Source organism: Sceloporus occidentalis, unplaced genomic scaffold (assembly GCF_023333645.1).
Source record: "Sceloporus occidentalis isolate IW3139 unplaced genomic scaffold, rSceOcc1.0.p SCAF_23, whole genome shotgun sequence".
Lineage (NCBI taxonomy): Eukaryota > Metazoa > Chordata > Lepidosauria > Squamata > Phrynosomatidae > Sceloporus > Sceloporus occidentalis.
The window spans coordinates 12,488,254-12,510,112 of record NW_028317003.1 but is presented as its reverse complement, the minus strand read 5'-3'; the positions used below and the strand labels follow the sequence as shown (position 1 = coordinate 12,510,112).

Here is a 21,859-nt window from a genome sequence, read left to right as displayed (position 1 = left end):
TTCTTAATGTCCTGTACTGATCTATGTGTGTGCGCTATTGTTCCTGTTACAACTGATGTTCAAAAATAAAAAAATGTGAATTAAAAAAAATTATAATTATTTTCAAGTGAGTCATTATTTTTAATGCTACATAAATAAATTGTTCTTAACACAAGCACTGATGATTCCGACTCCTGTTTAACAACAACAGTTAAAACATGCCAAATGAGTATCGGGAGTAATTTAAACAACATTGTCCAGACAGAAATTTGAGTCAAATACTGTGGTTTTCAACGATTGTCCAAACATTTACAAAACAAGCCCCTCATTGAAATAAAATTAGTTATTAAATCATAGTACAAATGTGGCAGCTTAAAACAAGATTAATACTAGAGGACATCTAAATAAAGGCATGTCCCTGATATTTAGGTTTGATCCCATTGTACAGAGCTGCAAAATGTTTCGGTGCTTTATAAATCAATAAATGCTAATCCGAACTGATAATACACATATTCACATAGTTAATGAGGTTGAAAAAAAGACACAACATAAGTTAAAACTAAGATATTCCTGGTTGCACTTATCCATATCAAGACAAAACAAAACTCATATTTAAGTTAAACAAATATTTTCCCCAGAAAGGGAAGAAATTCCTTAAGAAGCATTATAAAGAAGCATAAAAGAAAGAAGCTGCCAGATAGAATGGTTAGAAACAAACAGGACAATGAAGAGAAAATGTGTGTGAAGAGTTATGAGAATGTAAAACTGAATGAGGTGAACGCTCATTCATCATTAAGGAAACAATCACAAACGTAAGAGCAACAGACCTCTTCTACTTGACATTTTAACACAACCACCTTGCGGGTGTATTGGATTGTTTCTGTTAATTTGAGCAAGTCATACTTGATGAAATGCAATTAATTAATAATAATAATAATAATGTTTAATTTATGTGCCACTTTAGTAGGGTTAAACCAGCCTTTAATATGTTACGTAAGTTGTTACAGTGAATGCTCAGTAGCCTCAGATTTGCTGGAGAGAAGCCCAGTCCCAGCTGCAAGCAAATGATTAGATTCATGTACCCGGCAATTATGCCATTTACTGAAAGAGTTACCATATTTCTGTTCAAATAGAACAATATGTAAAAAAAGCATATTCATGCAACAGTATATAAAGCTACCTAGCGCAACATATGTTTATGACTCTGATCTGCTTGGAATAAAGTCATAGGAAGTTTCCAATTATACTCTCCCCAGCTTTATTTAGTATATAATTATCTAAAAACTATTTTTGTAGCCAGAAAAGCATACTGTAACATAGATCTACTAAATGAAATTGCCTCTTTGCAGTTTTTCTTTTCTGTGTGAAATGCAGAGATATGTATTATGTATTTAAAGGTAATTGGCCATTATGAAAAGTTGTATTTTAGCTTTTTGTACTTCGTTATAGTAGTGTTTGTTGCATTCAGCTTCCAGCTCTATAATATGGTAATGTAGTTGGCAGATCCAAATTGATGTTACAATGTAATGATTGCTCATGATGAAATGTTACAGGTATAGGAAAATTGGCAACACTAAAAATTCTGTACATAGGAGTGTATGACTGCTGAGCTTTGCCTCTTTAAGGCATAGGTTATAGGTGAGATAACATGTCTCAGAATGAGGGGTAAAACAGTAGTATTGACCCTCTCTTTTGCCACTTAAAGCTCATCCATATGCCCAACATACCCTGAAGAGTTTATTGCTGTGGCAAAAAGTGTACCCGGCCAGTATGCTAAGTTAACATAGATAAGGTTCTTAAGTAAAGTTGTTCTTGGGGAAAGGCAGTTCAGACATGGCTTAAGGGCTTGTTGGCCTTGGACGATTGGTACATGGGATTGTTAAGACTGCCTAATGGGTGACCCCTTGGGTGGGTTCAATGCCAGCTAGTGGGGTTTAAACAGGCTCTTGGTGAAGTATACTGCTATTGTTACTTGAATAAAGATCTGTTGCCTTAAGCTACCCCATCTATGGTGTCATGTGTGGTTATTTGGGATGGAGGGGCAGGCTACAGAGCTAAAGCTTTAAGCAAGGGTCATTAGCTACTCAATACCTTTCAGTTTTTTATATGTGTGTTTCAGATAATAGTTATGGGTTTCTGTGTATAATGATAATGCCTTCAACTAGGATGAGGAATCCTTTGGAAAATTTAGGAACTAGGCAGAACATTTTAAGAGCCATTTTTTATGAGCCAGAAAGAAATGTATAAAGACAAACATAACACACCACAAAACAATGACTACTAAGCTTCTTCCTTTTGTTTCAAGGTGGTTTACTAGAGACTTTAAAAAGCAAAATTGACCAAGTAACAAATAATCAGAAAAAAACAATAGCATTCTGTTTTATTTGAAAAGTTCTCTGTTTGCCCATTTCTTTTTCTTTCCATTACAGCAATGGCTCGAGACGTGCATCAGTCATCTGAAGTAGGTGTGAACTGGCAAATCTTTAAACACCTAACGAAGCCTTTTTCCTACACCATTGTATATTTGACAGAAAATGCACCACAAGTATGTGTACTTAGAGGGTGGGCTGAGAATAATGTTTTTCTGTAAAACATTCTTTCATATTGTACTTCAGATACTTTGTTCTAACCTACCCCCAAAACAAACAAGGCTATTACCACAAGTGTCAACACTGTCTGCTTGGAAACTTAATGAGTGCATGCCATTTAATCAAAATACATAAAACATTTAAACACAAAAAGGTTTCTAGATCATTTTGTTAAAAAGCAGACTAAACCTAAATACTGTTTGAGATGTGTTTCCAAATATTTTTTCAACAAAGCACCAAAACTACACTATTAAAGGTATATATTTATTTACCTTTATTAGCTAATCTTAATAGCAAGTGTATCGTACCAAAAACTAAAATTAAGCAGGTGTTGGCATATCCCTGGAATAGTTCAAGTACACGTACCACAAGTAAAGTAGTATTCTTCTGTTTTATGTTGATTTAAAATCTTGAACATATTCAAGATCCACCATAGTCCATAGTGTTTATTGGACCTTAAAAGTTAGTTTAATAACACCTCCTGTAAAAAAGAATGCATATTAAAGTACTATGTGAGCACTTTAACATGCACTGTTCCAAAATGCTGCCCAGCTCCTCCCTGATCCGATTATTCTAGCCATTGATTGGCTGCTTGAGGCTGCCAATCAGTGGCCAGAAAATGCTTCCACTAAAATCAATGGCGGCACTTTCCACACATGTGCAGATGGGGAATTCTGCAGATTTTAATTTAAAAGAAAATACTAAAACAATATAGATCATAGAAAATTTTTTCTTTGCGGTAATGATTAATATAAGGTTTTTTTTCCCCCTCCTGTGACAGATCCACTTTAAATATCCAGAACCACAAACTGTTCATGAATGTTTTATGCAGTTACGAAAGTTTTACAAACATCATGCTTTTTACTGAAAGAAAAAAAATTACCTCAATCTGATTTAGCTGTTTGAAGATTTACTGAAGTGAAGTACTTTATAACAATTAGCTCAGTTTGGAAAAATGCAATATCTTTACAATCTGGGTAAATCGTATCATTAAAAAGAATGTTGCATTTAACTGAAAAGGTTCTTCTGCAGGGAAGAAAGAAGAGGATTCTAAAATGACATGGTAAAACTGCTCATATTAACAAATTAAAAGACTAAAATGGGTGTATCAGATTTCAAAAAAATACATGAACAAAATTAAAGCTTGTTCTTTCTCCAGAACATACATTTCAGAAAGAATTATTGCCTAGAGACAATTTGTACATTTTTGAATTACTGATTCCATTCATTACATCATTTCTAGTGCTACTTAAACGAATATATTTATTCCCTATATTCTGTTATGGTGCAGTTTTAAAAGTAAGGTCATCAGAGGACTGTACTTTATTGTTTGATATATTTAATCAGAAATTGTTTTAGGAATGCATTTGTCAGCCATTTTATGTGGGAGCACTACCACGGCTGGACCGGCGATGGCCAGGTGACCCTGGCATTTTAAGGCTGGCAGTTACATGATGGCATCAGTGTGGCCGACAGCTGGTTATGTGAGGCCGCTTACTACTCACTTAGTGTGCGATCGGGCATATCAAGCCACACACACCATTATGTGGTAATGTTGGCCATTGGCCCACCGGGCCAGTCTAGGCCTGAGCACTACAGGATTTGAGAATTTTGAGAATATGCAAACCCTCTCCCATATGTATTTGCTCCATGTCATGCATGTGAGTGTGTTCAGTCAAAAGTGAACTCCCCGTGTCCACGCGTGGAAAACTCCAATTTGCACCAATCAGTGATAGAAATTTCAGACTTTGGATGGGCCATTCTATTGCATTCTTTTGGAGGTTACATTAATATATACAAAGATGTGCTTAGAAAGTAACTGAATATGCATTCATTGTACATGGGAGTCCAGGCCATTGGAGTATCCTTTTAACATTTAAAATATTTGTCCAATAGATAATATATAAAAATCATTAAATTACAGCAGACTTCTTTATCCATTCGAGTAGCAGTGTGGCATTATTTCCATTCAATATGGTTATTGCAAATAAATAGATTATTAATAGCATTGGACATATGAGAGTATAAATAATTATTATATAATAATTATTATATATATATATATATTTATATAATGTTTATTTTGTAAGGTAAAATGTGTCTCTCAAATGAATCACACCAAATAAAGAGAAATCTCAGCAAACAAAATAAAAATAGTTTTTCATTAGAAATGTCTGAGCACAATGTACCACTTCCTTTTCAATTAGATATTTCATCGTAGACAACCAATATAAAAAAAACCCTGATATATTGATATTTTTTATACAGGAATGGCCACTAAAAAAACATTATAAAACTATAATATATTTTAATCTACAATACATTTTTTTCATGTGTACTTTTGTCAATGTTTTAGAATTGGCTTTTTACATGTCACAATAAATATACTCTGAATTTTAAATGCATATCCAGTCGTTTTCTTAGTGACCCTTCCCTACTAGACATGTCTGTCTTCTAATTGCTATCTTCCAGACCCTACCTTCATCATGTCACGACAGCTTCTGACAAATAGTACTTATATCACTACAATTTATCCTGTTTCTTATTATTCCCTGAGGTGTTCTTGAGGAAGTATTCATCCTGATTAGGACTGATCTTAACCTCTGCCTCTGTGACAACATATGCTATTGTCTCATCTCATTTTGTCTGTTTTTTTTCTGATTTTGCATGCAATATATTATTTGTAATTATTTTTTCCATTGAGAAAACTGGATGCAATCTGTTAAGTTAGAGGAAAACAAGTTACACATGGAGTCATTGACGGAGTGCATAATTATTTACTAGAGGAGACTTTGTAATAGGGATGGCAAAGCATGTGCCAGGTATCTCGGATCAATGGCATCTTCTTAGATGATGTAGTAGCAGTAGGGTTGAATGAGCAATAAAATGGCACATTAAGGGCTATAAAACAATGTGGGGAAGATTTATCGGATTTAGATCAAATGTTTCCAACTACATTGAGTAATGATCATTGTCTGTAAAAAATCAAATACCATTTTTCCTTTTTTATAACTGTACTTAATGCTCCTGCAGGTACTTTACCTATATATGAGTTCTAGAGCCGCCCTGAGCTTGTAAACTTGTTGTAGCGTTAAAACCAATGTAGCCGCAGCATGTCTAGGCTCTATACCAATTTCCTTGGCTCGTAAGGCTCCACTGGAGTCCAGGGTGGGAAAGCGTTTTAGTGCCTACTCACTTAAAGGAAAGTTGACAGAAGTTTCCACTCGTTCATTTCAATATACATCATGAAGGTCCTACTCCAGTAAACTTCCCCTGCTACTCCCAGCCAACTGTCTGGGACTAACCCAGAACATGTGCCTGGCTAGCCCTAACCCATGCATGACCTGCCCCACCTCCATACACAACTAGTCCTACTTCCGTGCATGGCTAGTGAATCCTCCAACAATAAATGCAATCTGTTTGGAATTCTGAGAATTATGTTTCGTATTGGTTAGAATTGCTTGGCCTACATCTCACTGGGTCTTACACATTTTATTCTTTAAAGAAAAATACCAAAGCTTTTAATTTTCTGTAAGTTCAAATTGTTGAATGATTGTTATGCCATGTTTACCCATTGTACAGCACAGTGGAATATGATGATGCTGCATAAATCAATAAACAATAGTAACACTCCTAAAAAACACCATATAAAGACTTTGGACACATTTAAAAAATATGAATTTGATTGTAAATTTACTGCTGGGATAAAAATGTATGCTAATATATATATATATATATATATACATATATACACATATATACACACACATACACATATATACACACACATACACATACACACACACACACATATATATATACACACACATATACATATACACATATATATACATATATATACATATACACACACACACACACACATATATATACATATACACACACACACACATATAGATAGATATATATATATTTCATTTTTTACACACACGACAGCATTTTATTTTATAGATAAGTATACAGAGTAGCAACATGTTAGCAATGGGTGGACATTGGAAATGATGCCTGAAGCCATTGGACAACCGTGCAGAAAATGGTGGCGCTATAATTAATCAATAATTAATAAATAATAAAAAGACAAAATCGAAGTAATCTTAAAAGCGTGTATTATAATGCTATTAGCTAATTATTAGCTAATGTTAGCTTCATAATAATGGTACAATCAGTTTTACCATAACCTATAATAATCTGATTGGGCAGAATGATGCATAAAATGTAAACATCTAGTAATAAAAGTATCACAGATGTAAACTATGTTAAATATTAAAATTTCTAAAATATATTTTATTTCACAGGCAAATTATATATTTTTGCAATATTTTTATATTTTTAATGGCAGCAAAAAAGTATATATATATATATATATATATATATATATATATATTCAGTGTAGTGTAAAATGCTTCTTGAATAATAACAATTTTTTATCAGGCAGTTATTAGTTAAGGCTTATATCTTAACATGTGTGATGTCTACATCGCCAGTATACAAATATATTATTTCTTCAGAATAAAATACAAATCAAATGCCAAGATTATTTTTATTAGATTTCATCTTAAACTAATATAAGGTTTCTGATTCACAATGGAATTTACAAGCATATTGTGGGGGGGGGGTATAGAAAAAAAGATGTTTAACACATTTCAGTTCAGTTATTTTTTCATCATATGTTTGAATGAAATATAATTATTAAAAATACGCTATATGTGTTGCCCATAATATAAAAATAGTTTTAGAATTTTTATAAATTTTTTATGTTATTTATTAAAATTCTAAAATGCTCACAATAAGGGTTCTGGTTCAAATGGAATGTAAAAGGTTATTCGGGGAGGGCCAGTTGTAGCAAAAAGATGTTTGCCAGTGTTACTGGTTATAATAACACATTATTAATAATTATAATTATAATTAACACATTATAATTTTTATAATACTAAAACAGTTTTATATTTTTATACATTTCTATTTTTATGTTATTTATTAAAATATTTAAATGCTGACAATTGGGTTAACAATACTAGGATTACTCCAGATATATATATATATATATATATATATATATAATATAATATATTTATTTAAACAATAGTCCTCTCATTGATCCATAGATAATTGAAATTTAATTATACATAAATACAATTTCTAGGGAGTTCCAATTATTTAATGGGACCAACAATCGCTTTACCTTTTTTCTTAAACCCCCCCCCCAAAAAAACTTTTTTCTGCAGAGTGCGTGACGACCCAAATATTTTAGAAATGCTAGTTTTCTGCTCTGGAAATGACACTAGCAAATATTTAAACAAAATTTTCAGACTACAACAGAAAACATTTTAATTAAAAATAAATCCTGTTTTGGCGGTGAAAAGTGAAAATAACATTGACTAAATGCAAATATGAAAAAAAGGCTTGTGGCTTAATGGGCATTTGTTAAATAATTAAACTCAAGCCTTAATAAAATAAAAGCTAGCCGATCGCAGCCTCCCCACCATTCTTGTTTTTCTGTCTCTGAACTTCCCATCAACACACTGAGCTAATTCAGCATGAAGCCTTAAAACAATATAAAAAAAACCCTGCCTATTCCAGCCAGGACTCTGAAACACTGTAAATCGGAGAACATCATGGTCCTTCTCCCTTGTTCTTTGCTACTAGGGTCGTAAATATCTTCACGTTCAATAAAAGAGACAGGTTTTCTGTCTCCACACTCATTTCCTCTGGGAAATGCTTTGTTGTAAATCCCAAGGACACATCTTGTTTACATATTCATTTAGAAACATCTGATATAGGCATCTTTAGTGTAAAATCTTAAGCAGCATTGTATTTTAAGTGGGTTAATTTTAATATTTCATACCTTACACGCACTACGACAACTCTTTGGAGATTTATTTCCAAAGAAACAAGAGTTGGGTAACGTAATAAGCGGAACATTTACACAAGTTGTTCTTGGTATAACCCATCCGATTTACGGTACGGCGCATCTCAACATTGTATTTTTTCCTGCCGTTACCGGAAAACCGCCGTGATTAAAGAGAGATCCCTAATGCAAAGCGGCGTTACCCTGCATTGCGATGAACCCCTTTTGTCCGTCAACCGACAATAAATTATTGTTCGGGTGCCACAAAAGAAAACGCTTTGGAGGCAGTAGAGATCTATGGGTTGTGCAAATGCAGTTGCTAAGAGGTGAATACGCCTCAGTTCTAATCAAATAGCCAAATTCAGAGATGCTGCTGGCTCGGGGCATGAAGCAAATTCCACCAGCCACAAACTTAGAAACAGTCCTGCATTATTTGTGGCTGACCGTTGGTTGAACCCGGCCCTGATGAGCACCATCACCATTTGCTACTTCTTAGTGTATTCCATCAACCAATAGCAAGAGCAACATGCTGCAGCTTCAGCTAGGAGAAATTGATCAAACAGGGTAATGAGACTATTTCTTCACTGAGGTTATTTTAAATGAATATAAATATTTTCTTTCTACATAATTTGCCACAAAAAGGTCACTGAACTCCCTCTGAGTCAGAAGAAAAATGGAACGGCATCTCCTCTTAAATATTCGAGCTGGAAAAGCAAAAAAAAAAAAATAGACGACAGCAAACAATCGTGGACATTTCGCGATAGGCTGGAAGCATAAATCCTAATGAGCATTGATGCCGAGTAATTAAAGGTGGCCACTGTTTTGTTTCATCTCTAAATTACAGCCGATGCGATATCTCCACAAAACTCATTTTCTGATCTCAACATGTCAATAATAAATAAAATCCTCTTACAATGAAGAGACATTGCATTAAATATGCATTAAAGATGCAGCCTGGAGAAGAATGAGGCCATGTGATTTTTAACTTTTTCTTTTTATTACTATTGTTATTGCGGTCCACGTCCCCAATGTCCAAAATGCTTTGACTTCTAAAACATTTAAGCGGCGGGAGGCAGACATTTTCATAGATATATATATATAACAGAAGCGGCTAAATAACAAAAGCAATTGCAGAATAATAATAATAATTATAATGGGCCATAATATTAACAATAATATCTGATATAAAAATTCTAATCAGAGAGAAATCATAGTTATCTTATATTCCCACGTTGTCTGCCGAAATACTTTTTTATTTTAGGACACATCCCTATTAAGAGAGGTATCATTGTGTTTAGCAATCTGTATTGTACTTTATTTCTTCCCCTTTATCCGGTTTATACGACTGATTCTACTGATTGCCAGTCCTGGTCAAAGCCCTTCTTTCTTGTAGGTCATTTGCGTGTAATCTTGTTATATCCCCAATTATTTGGTGTCTGTGTCTGCCTGTTGTACGTCTCTCTCTCTCGCAGAATAAGTTGAATCTTTATATATAAAATATTATAACAGGTATTTAACCCAGATTATTGTTTCAATATATTGCAGTTCAATCTAAGTACACCTGGAAATCAAAACATTACAAATAAAAGACTCTCACTAAATCACTATATATAAAATTTTAAATGAGAAGCCTAATAGCTTCCACGCTTAAATATGTAATAATACTATAAATGACCACGGTAATATTTCCACTGTCGTAAAGATTCCATATGCAGCCTCTCTATGTCTGTCTGCTACATCAGACAAAGTTTTTGTTTCTATAAAATTCAGAAGCTAACTGTTCTTCACCTTGCAGTGAACAGATGTATAGGATGTGCTGTTTCCCACAATCTGCCATCCCAAGGGACTGTGGAGGAGAATGGATCACTGTCCAGACACACTCAGTCCCAGCCTGGATTGTCCTGTCGTTTAACCCTTTTGGCGGCAAGTGACCATACACATTGTTTTTCTATATACTGGAAATTCCCTGCAACAGAGCAGAGAAGGTCCTGAGGGTAAAAACAGTATGTGCGTCTTACAGGGTTTTTTTTTTTTTCTTTTAAGAAAAAGTTCAAAAACAATGATAAGAATATATATATATATATATATATATATATGTGTGTGTGTGTGTGTGTGTGTGTGTGTGTAAGGACCTTACAATCAGAATGTGATAAAGGCACAATCTTTATGACAAAACAACATTTGCAATGCATTATAAAAATAAGTAAACAAGTCCGAGTGCTTGTCTAGCCTTAATGTTTGAAAGAAAATTCTAAATACTGATACACTTCTAGTACTAGCTTAGCCAAAGCATAATTCAATTCTCAATCCTCTATAGTTCTTTAATGGGGATACCCATCCATGTATCTACTACCATTTTCCAAAAACAAATTTCTTTTCTATTATATTTCATTGTCTGATTCTGCACTTAAGACTTATCTCTCTCTACTTGTAAACACATTTAGGAGCAGGTTAACAAACTATATGCATTGTCCAATGAAAAAAGAAACTTCTTACTGTGTAACCTTACTTGAACTAATTGAAATGAATTGGACTCTATGTCGAGACCCACGTATATCAAGTAACACATCTGATCCAGCAGTCAAACACCGGCCCTTATTTATTAAGGCAAAGCTGGACCCAGGCTGGACCAAAGTTCTAGCAATCACACAGTCAAACAATGGAATGGTAATGTACTTGGGCTTTATTCCACTCTATACCCCCTAACTTGCCACTCTAGTTGGTTTAACATGGTTCTTAGATGACCCTAAAATACATTCAATAATCTATTGTCGTTCGGTTGGTTTCCAGGAATATATCAGTGTGTGTGTTGGAGTTACATGTGGAAATCAAAAGTCTCAATGGATAAATATAAGCAAACTGGAAGGGAGGTATGTGTTGGTGAATGTTTTTTAATCAGCAAAATTCTTCTGTTTTCATAGTATATGAAAGTTGTGTTGTTTTTTTTTGTTCACAGTTGCAACTGCCCAATGCTAATTGGGGGATAAGGGGATAAATTCTCTATTGTAGGCAGACTTTTTAAAAACAAAAAGAAAAACCAAAACCGAAAATAGATTTAGCCATGATAACTGTTCAGATTTAGAGAAGATACTTGTTTTCTATGGCATTTCACACTTTTGTAGATCTCTTGGGGTCCCCAAGTGAAAAGGTGAGTCCAGATGAGTGCTGTGTTGTGCCTAGGGGGACTACAAGCGTACACCATTGATGAGGCCCATGAAGGCTAAAATGTACATTTGGGGCTGTTGGTTACCTCATGCAGAGGAAATTTGCCTCACATTTCGGTTCTGGACAGCTCTTGTGGCAGGATTAGATTGATAAATTGATGGAGAGTTTTCCTTTTTAACGGCACAAGAGAGCTAAAATCTGAGATGCATTATGAAGGATTAACCCCAATAAATTCTCCTCCAAAAAATCTGAGCTGACCCTTTGTAATGTATACTTCAATTTAGAAATCTCACCAGCTATATGATATGCAAGGCCCTCTGTAGATATTTTTGCAGAAGTTCACAGGGGTTGGCCTTTCATAATGCACGATATGGTTGAGGAGTTCAACCACCAGTGGTTTCAAGAATGGCCCTATTATCGGTGAGAAGGTCTGCATAGATGTGATATTACTAAGGAGCGTCAGATTCAGGCAGCAGGAACAAAAAATATTTACAGATTCAAGAAGGAAAGCCATCCATTGAGACAGAGAGCCATAACAGTGATCTATTCCTTTCATATCCTACAGATAGAGATGAGTTAGACAAAGTAGTATCGGGATGCATATCCCCTTAAGGCTTAAAGAGGAGTGGAGGAAATGTGTCATTTGGATATACACCATGCCCTGTGACAGAGCAAAAAAAATATTAATAACAATGAGTATGCTGATTTTGTCCTAACACACGAAAAGAGGTAAGGTTTCATGAGGGGGATGGCAGATCAAGCCCCAGAGAGGGAATATAGTGAGTACCACTCAAATTCAACATACAACCAACAAGTCCACAGATGGGGCAAAACAAAAATTAATGCCGGGAATAAAGGCAGCTTTTAAAAAAATCAGAGCTTCAAAATAGGAGCATGACTAACTTATGAAAAAATAGGTCTTATGGCTCTATTAATTGAGTACATTTCTTGATTAATATGGACCTTTTTTTTACTGTAGAACTGTAGGTAGCCTCCTCCTCTTTTGAATTTACTTCTTACATCTGTAAATGCCTTAGAAAAACCTAAATAGAGCTGATTTTTTCTCTGATTCTCCTATAAATTGGCTACTAATATTGCTGATAAGCTAATTGTATGAGGGTATAGGAGGTCGATTATATACTACAATTAAAGTTAACTCTATTATCTAGGTGATACCAATAGTGGAATCCATGGAGTACCTAGGGTCTGTATATTTTTACTTCAGTCTTGGGGTTCGGATGAGATTCATAGGGTGACACAATCTGGAACTAGCACTACCATATTATTCACTGATTCACTCATATTTCAACCTCCCATTTAGTGCTACTCCCCCTGTAAGTGACCATTGACATCACTAATTGAATATGCTAGTCAAAGGATAAAAGGCCAGATTACGGGTTCCATTAAACCCATTTTGTTACTCCAGTTATTGTGCTCCTCCACAGAATCCTTCTGAAGTTTTAAGGTTTTGAAGGGTCTCAGGGTTCACCGATACAAAGTCTGTATATTTAGGGTCACTAGAATAGAGGAATCTGAAGCTAGCTGTTGCTGATCTCATTATTATTATTATTATTATTATATGCATATAGCACCATACTCTGCAGCGCTGTACAATCGGATGATCCTCACCCAGCCTGTGGTATACCATGATTAGAGCAGTCTAATCTGTTATGCTACTTGATTGTTACTGACCAGCAGTGCCTTATGTTGAATCATAGTACCACCTTGCTATCACCCCCACACAGCTTTCTATGGAAAAAAAATATAGAGCGTTTAAGACAAATTCAGGGAAGTAAAATCCATCAGTATTAAAAAGTGTATAAAGTGAATATTAATGATCACCTGTAAGTTATTTTTGAAATTATAATATCCGTTTGGATGGACCCAGTTATTCCAAAATTCAGTACCAATAAGATTTAATCTATTGCAGAATACACTGAGATACATGGGAGGATGACTGAATTAAGACCATATCTTAAAACCAATAGGTATTATAATTGTGTCATGTGAGCGCTAAACAGGTCCAAAAGCCTTTGGGGGAGATTCTGAGTAGTTGCGTATGGAACAATACGAGAGAATGTCCTTGATCGTGCGTATGAATGATTTTTCATTACTTTTCATTTACAGAACACTAGCAAGATTCCATAGCGATACTGTAAAGCTAGGATTGTTTGCAGTGTGCAGTGCTGCTGCCGGGTGTGTGCTGTCACATCGCTAGCCAGACCAGGCATATGTTGCTTGTAAGCACAGCTGTGTGTCACAACCTCTGCACGCATATGACATCTCATAAATGTGGTTAACTCTGTGATTTGTTTTATGCTACGTCCTCAAATACTACTTAAATGTCAGTGGAAGTTAAAAAGGATTTGACGCATTTCAAAATATTCCCAGTTCACATTGACATTCATATAAAACGACTGCTGTTACTTTTTTGTTTTGTAGGGTATGATAGTGGTCATCTAGTTGCTGCATCACATTTATTTCAAATTTGTAAACAATCACTCGTTCTAGAAGTCTGGGGATGATTAAGTGTACCTGGTACATTAAGGCCAGTGGCCGCCAAATGACATACATGCCGCCACGATTTATGTTTTTATAGTATTATAGTATAGCAGAGCGTGGCCAGGCATTCATGATCTGATCGGCAACTGGAGTGGCAGTATCAGTCAGACTTGGCCTTAAGGAGTTAAGCGCTAAGGGCACATGGATAAAGTGCCAATAAGGTCTTGTTATATTTTGAGGCTCAAAAATACATTTGAATAACCAGAGATGGTTGACACAGTGGATCTGTTTAATAAGTAGTTCTAGAGATATCATTGTTAAATGGCCGTATTTTTCTAGAGTCGCTTTATATATCGATAGATATTCCCTGGTTTTACAGGTAACATAAGGTTAACTCTAGCTAGGAATGTTAAAGCATTAGTGTAGAACCCAGATAATTACAACTGATTAGCATATAATTTGTCCATTATTTCTAAAGCTTTTAACATCATGCTAGAATCCAATGATTTTTACTTTGTTTCCTTCAGGGAATATGGTAGTGCCATTAATGTTACTAACTGATGCTAATGTCACAATAAATGCACTAAGCATAGTGAATTAGGGTTTAAGAAGTTAAATAAGATTTGCAAAAATGGCTTAACCCTATCCCACCATATTAATAATTATTCCCATGCCTAAAAGCTATTGTGTCGTTAACGACTAATAAACCACAGAGCTCTTAGATCCTCTGTTACCTAGATCCGACACATTTCTCATTCTTATAATGCCCAAGTTGAACATGAAATGAATGCAATGAGAAGGAAGAGTACCCTACACTGCGTATTATGTCTGCCAGATCTATTTTACAAATTATCCAGCCGGCATGTACTTACCCTACCTCACACTGAAGAGCGGTCCCACAGGTGGTGCACCTGTGACAGCAAGAGGTGGAGCAGCTCAGGTGCCCGATTTAAAAATCCGAAACTGCTAAGCACAGACACCCTACTGCGGTCCTGCGTAGCTGTATTGGATTTGTGTATTGCTGTTAGTGACCCTTGGCTTGCCTGACTACTCTCCAGGCCGATTGATTCTGTACTTGATTGTTCTGCCTGTGCCTTGTCTGCTCCGTGAACCAACTTTGGCTTGTATGACACCCGTCTGTGTCTGACCATCCGTTCTGCGTTGCATCTGTACTGGCATCCAGTAAATTCTGTCCTGTGATTCTACCTGCAGTGTTACCTATCCAGATATCCTACTGTGCTTTGACAGCTATACTCAGTGCCTATTATACCTGCCTACACCTGAGCCTCCACATTGTTGGGATCATTCCAGTCCCTGCCCGCTTAACTTGGGGATCAACCCCTTGCTAGGCGGCTTAGGGTGAAGAACTTCTGTGGTTTGTGCTCCTGGGTGACGGCAGATGTGAAAAAAGGTATAGCTCAAACTAGGATAAAAGCCACAAAAATGCAGCCTCAGGATGCAGACAAGATAAAGTAGCAGTGTTTGGCAGGTCAAAGAGTAATTAAAAGTTGCTTAGTTCTGTATGTACATGCCCTTAGTAAAATGATATTCCACCTGCATTTCCAACAAAATCTGACAGCACATAACATGCTGCACTGGAAATGGAGGCATCCGTGAAAGGTAATATGAATTGTGTGTCTATTTTCTTCGAACTTGTGTTGCTGGGGGTCCAGAATTTGTTTTCTTGCCCCTTGAAGGCAGGACCAATTTATGCACATGCTGTCCGCATAGATCAGAGCCGTAACTAGGGGAGTTGAGGGAAAGATCAAAGGATGCATTTTGTGCTAATGTCACTTCCACTTCTGGATTGATTGTTGTCTGAAGGCAATGAACAGATTTTAATTTTACTTTAACTTACAGAGAAGCTGCAGATCATTCAGACTGATCAGCAGCATTCTCACCTCTTGAGATGCAACTTCAAGGTTTAAAAGTAAACCATCATCAGCTGTCTTGTGTGTACCCTTAAACACAATTCTGCTGGGGGAGTTAAGGCTGCCACTTCACAACAGAAATTTATTTTAAGTGATCTCTCATAGCAATAGCTAAGTGCAGCATTCAGAGGGGGATACACAGGTAGCCTCCTATGCCCAGTAGGTATCTCCTACATAACTAGCACTTCTATGTTAAATAAATAAGGGCTGTATTAAATGCGGACTTTGCATGTTTACAGGAGAACCTTCTTTGGTCACTGACTTCACTATGCATTATGAGGACCAACTCCAGTGAGCCTCTCCTGTAATAAATGCTGTGATGATCGTATATAAGACATAGTGAACTAAGGAAGATTTTTTTTAAAGTAAGTTTCATGATTTAACTATGTATACAGGGATAACTTCATACAACCGAAGCTCACAGGGGTGATCCAGGATGTTATCATTATCATGAAAAATTGAACTTTTCCACAAAGCCCTGTGGGTTAGTGATGGCCAGGGCCACATTAACCAGGGCGCACATAACGCAATTGCTCCACAGCCCCAGAGTCTACCATTCTGAAGTCAACTGTCAGACACTAACAGGGAGGAGCCAGCTCTATAGCAGGTATATATATATATTATCTGATTAATCCGGTGCAGAGCCGGCTCCTCCCTCCCAGTGACCATCTGCACAGAGACAGGAAGATTTGGAGGGCTTTAGATCTCTGATTGGCTCTTCAGCCGCCTTCCTCTTCCCTTACGCCTCCCTTTCCTTTTCCTCCATGTTTCATGGGCTTATGGGCCGGGTCACAGGGTCACACACTTGTACCCTGCTGTTGAGGGGATTACAGCCTCTAGAACAAAAAGGAAGTGTCTTGAAGTAGAACGGCTGACAGCAACTCTAAGTCAGTTTATGGGAGCTTAAGTGCCTAGTTTTTCCACCCCTGTGTTGTGTGGTATGTGTAATATTATGTTGTGCCCTACACTCTATTTTGTGTCCTGATATGAATGAGACAGTCTTAACAAGTTGTGTGCCAAAAGTCCCATCCAATATCACAAGAGTGGAACTTCATTGGCTTCACTCGTGCAGGGCCTACTTTACAATGAAACATGGTTTGCACGTGCAGTGTCCACGGATCAGATTATGTGGGGCATTATATGATGTCAATGCTTAATATAAACAAAGAGTAACATCATGAAGGAGTGTAGATGATTCTACAATTGTTTTATTTCTATTAATTATGTTTTATTTGTGTTGGTGTGGAAAAATAGTTAAGCTCAAGAAAAGCGGGACCCTTTGATACATACATTTTTTGGTAAAGTACTTACAATTATCTGTATGAAAATATAGGGTCACTTTTAAGAAATTAATTCTAATGTAATGATAAAAAAACTCTTCAGTGGCCCAGTATATAATTTAACAAAGGACTATACTTAAGGAGCTCATAAAGAACGGATTTTATAGTACTAGCCAAAGTGGAGTGCAGATTTGCACTTAATAAAGCTCACAGTTTATTAACCACAAGTCTTGGTAAATTATAATGCAGAATATGTTATGAGAAAAGATCTAATATAACATTACACAATAAGAACGTCCATCCCTTATGCCTCCAAGTTAAACATCCTGCAATATTTTCATTGTTATTGCACACTTACAAATATTATATCATTAGAAAGGCAAAGAAATGTATCTTGTGAGCACCACTAGCATATTCTCTATGGAAAATGGAGGCATATGTGTTAGCATAACGCAATCTGTTTTGTGGGGTACATTTAAAAACAAGCACCTAAGTAGACACTGTGCCAACAAACTTACACATTCTACCTTTAAAGGGTTAAACTTTTCAGATAAGACAAAATTAAGATTTTTTTTATAGAGGATAAAAAAAATCTTGTGAAGTTTTTTTAATTATTTGAAATAAGGCAGAATAAGAGGACTTTCTGATTCCTGATGATGCATTTAACCCTTCTTGGCCCACTGGGCCAATTCGATGAACATCAGATCTTTTCTTGTAACAAAGAGGTTAATATACAAGTAGTACACTCGTTTACATGTCAGATTTTGACATTAATGTAACACTCTACATATCAATAAGGAAATACTGATGTCGCAATGCTACTGTTGCTATTGAAAACTGTCATTTAGATGTCAACTCAGCTGCACATCAATAAGCGAAGAAAAAGAACGAACCCTATTCCAAAATCAATTATATCACCTCTTTTGTATAGCGGAGTAGAATACCTTTCGAGCAACTGGTATTAATGAAAAGACATCACTATAGAATCCCCATCAGTTTTTCTGACAAATCGGTGACCACTCCAGTCCCTCATTGAAATTCCATTAATCTCCAGCACCAAGGTCCAAAGTGAAAATCAAAACTCCTACTCCAAACCTTTATCAATACACAATAACCTGCATATGAACTGTTCTTGATAGCCTGTGTGAACTTATGATCTTAAAATCAATCATAAACTCTAGCATTATACATGCAGCTCAACAAAACGTAACATAAAAGCCTAACATTTTAAAATATTTATTTCAATTTGTATGCTGGTAACCAAATCCATTTTTTGTGGTTCCTTGGTCCATGCATTTCACTCCTGGGCTGTGATTTAATTGCTGCCAGCAATCAAGTCGGAGACATCGCTGAACTGGTGTTCTTGGATTTCATTAGAAGATATAACTTATTCTACTTTCCTATTGTACCTAATAAACCATAAAGAAACCAAAACACATATGGCTTGAGGGAATAACTGGGAAATTAGGTGGCCATCGGGGAACAGGATGAACTTTTGAACCAGAGGAACAGTGAAAGAGAAATATTAAGCAGAAAACAGAGGATCAAAATGCATACAGAGATATCGAGATGTGACCTTTTCAGTACCTTGAAAATTACATTAGCATTATTATGAAAAATACCCATGAAATTCTAACATTTATAATAAATAGTTTTATATACCGTTTTTATCACAATGATAAAAATAATCAAAAGAGCAACATAATAATATTTAATAACAGACCTTCCTCTGACCTGTACTAATTTAGTTTTCTTTCTTAAAAACGCTATCTCTTAAACTTTAAGAATACACAGTAGTTTTATAATACATCTGCTGTAACAATCTAGCAAATAATTATATATGTAAATATATGCGTGCATAAAAACATTTTTTATAAACAGTACGTATGTAAAGATAAAATTAAGCACATTATGTATCTATAGTGATTATATTTATATATATATATATATATATATTATATATACACACACTATATATACTCATTAGCATTTTGTGTACTTGTGCAATCCCTGTTCCAAGATTCAAGGCATTAAAGCAAATAGTAATGTGTGTGCCTTGTACTACACTATATGGTATATAAGACATATATGTATGTATCTGAAGACATATGGATTAAATAAAATCTGCATTTATTTTCTATCTTTCACATCTAAAGATAATCTTTATGTAGCAGGGATGCTAGTGGCTAGTGTTAGGATTAGATGCACATTAATGTCACAATAACTAAAATAGCGAAATATTACAAAAAAAGCTTAATCTGTAGCACACACATAACAAGTCAAAATAAAAAAATGCTCCTGAATACTGGGCTAAAATTTTGACGATAACAAAATACATTTCTCTGAATCACTGCCTAGACTATTTATTGCACATGCATATAGCTCACATATCCCTGTTCTGCAATAGACATAATTTTATACCCAATAAAGGCAATTTATGGATCCAACGGGAATGATCTGGATAACATAAAACCTTGTGTGCTTGTGTTGCAGGGAGCATATTTTAGTTTGCCAATTGTACTTAAAGACAAAGTGGTATTGCTTGATCATCGTATCATGTCAGCAAGCATTATTCACTCATAACTTTATACCAAACTTCTAATGCCTTCACTCATTGCATATAATTAAATCACGGCTGCTCCCACATAATATGAAAATGAAAAACATAAGCGTTCCTTTAAATACATCATTGCTCATCATTTATTAAAAGAAATACAAATGCTTATAGCAAAAAAAAGGTTCCACTGTGTTTAATGGGGACACGCTAGAATTATACACTACCCTTTCAGGCAGCTCAATTTTTAAATACATATTTATTCAATTCTGAATAAAAATTTTGGGATCACGTTTCCCATATAGGAATAACAAATGTATAAAAAATGGAAATATTTGAAAAAGCACCCCAACTATCTAACTACATTTTTTCCTTGTTTGTTTTTCTTTCAGGGGGTTCTCATTGTGGGAACGCTGTGGAAACCATTGCTCTACTTTTTCTGTACCGGAATATTTCTAAGCTTGTTGCTTTACCTTTTGCGTTACAGAAGGGAAAGCAAACCTCAGAGAGTTAAATTTTTTATTTATATGATGCCAGGAACAATTTGACAATTATGCTACATTTTAAGTCTTTATACTTGAGGCTGAGAAACATATTTTGGTACCTTTTTAACTTTTAATTACAAAAAAGCATTTCCCTCTTTAGAAAAAAAGATAACCTCTTAATTTTAATTTTGCTGAAATTTATATATTCACGTTTTTGTTTTTTTTTATCAATGAACTGCTATAAAATAATGTATATAATGTAACAGAACTATTTTGCCTTTTCAATACCTTTAACATCAAATTCTCTGTAGTAAAATAACTGGAGAAAATAAGCAAAATATATTTCAAAAGTAAAAACAAATCGCTACTAGGCTCACATAAAATTCTATAACAGCTATACCAGTTTCATAACAGGTTCTATGGTTCTATTAATATATATACGTATATATATATATATTTATATAATATCTCAAAATATTGTTTTAAAAAAATATTTCATATACAACCCAATAATATAAAGGGTTCTTTTTTTTCAATTTAGCTGAAAAGAAGGATCTCTCTGTAATATAAAGGAACCACTAGAGAGTGCTCTTCTGTTCCTAAAACATCCTGTCTGAAGAAAACAACTACAATGTCAGCTGTTGCCCTATATTTTTGTACTTTCTCACATCATTTTTTTCTATTTCTGGCAATCCCACTGCACTCATTTGTGGAATAGAGCAATACATTGGAAGATAAGCAGAATCATACCTTCTGAGGGCAACTCATCATCTTTATCTCGATCAGAGGCAAGTGAAACTGCATCCTGAGCATGAGCAAACGCTTCATTTTCATCCAACTCATCTGAGTCTCCTGTAAAAAAGGGAACTAACATTACTATAATAAAGAGAATGGTTTTAACAAATTATTTATGGTGAAAAATAAGAATCATCTTCCTATACGCCAAAGATGGAAATTTCTTGAACATTCAACATAAAAGCAACTTAGTTTAACTGGGATGTTTTTATTTTATTTATTAAAAAATCTCAGGTATTTTCCAGTAAAACTGTGTGAAGGCTAGTTCTAAGAGAAAAAAATATATATTTTATGTTTTCCCAAACAGGAAGTCCTACCAAATTTCTTGGTATCAATTATTCTACCACCTAAAAACAAAAACAATGCATTTTTGGGCAATTCAAAATTGTTATAAAATCCTTATTTTGTTCTACCATGCACTGCATGAATAAAGCTCTCATATTATCTCAGCTTCCTAGATTAAGGCATTATGATAGAAAACATCAAGTTAAATGACTAGACTTACCATAGAATTATCCGAACAGTAAGGTTTATGCAAGTTAGCATATCGTGTGTAAAAAAATACACATTATTTATAGATGACAGCGCTGCGAAATATAATATAGCTATATAAAACAATAAATAATAATAATAGATTACACTTCTGTGCAAAAGAATAAGCACAAAAAGATATTTATATCTTTTTCATTGTCAAATCTATGGTGGGAGATA

The 21,859-nt window shown here is 35.0% G+C and overlaps 1 protein-coding gene across 1 annotated transcript in view; it reads right to left on the bottom strand.

Moving 5' to 3' along the window:
- The window catches only part of LOC149300821 (src kinase-associated phosphoprotein 2-B-like), a 108,762-nt gene that overhangs the window by 53,624 nt on the left and 33,279 nt on the right, over positions 1-21,859 (bottom strand). The window contains exon 4 of the mRNA XM_089484814.1: positions 21,104-21,205. Coding sequence (XP_089340940.1) covers positions 21,104-21,205 — 102 coding nt within the window. The remainder of the gene's footprint in view (positions 1-21,103; positions 21,206-21,859) is intronic.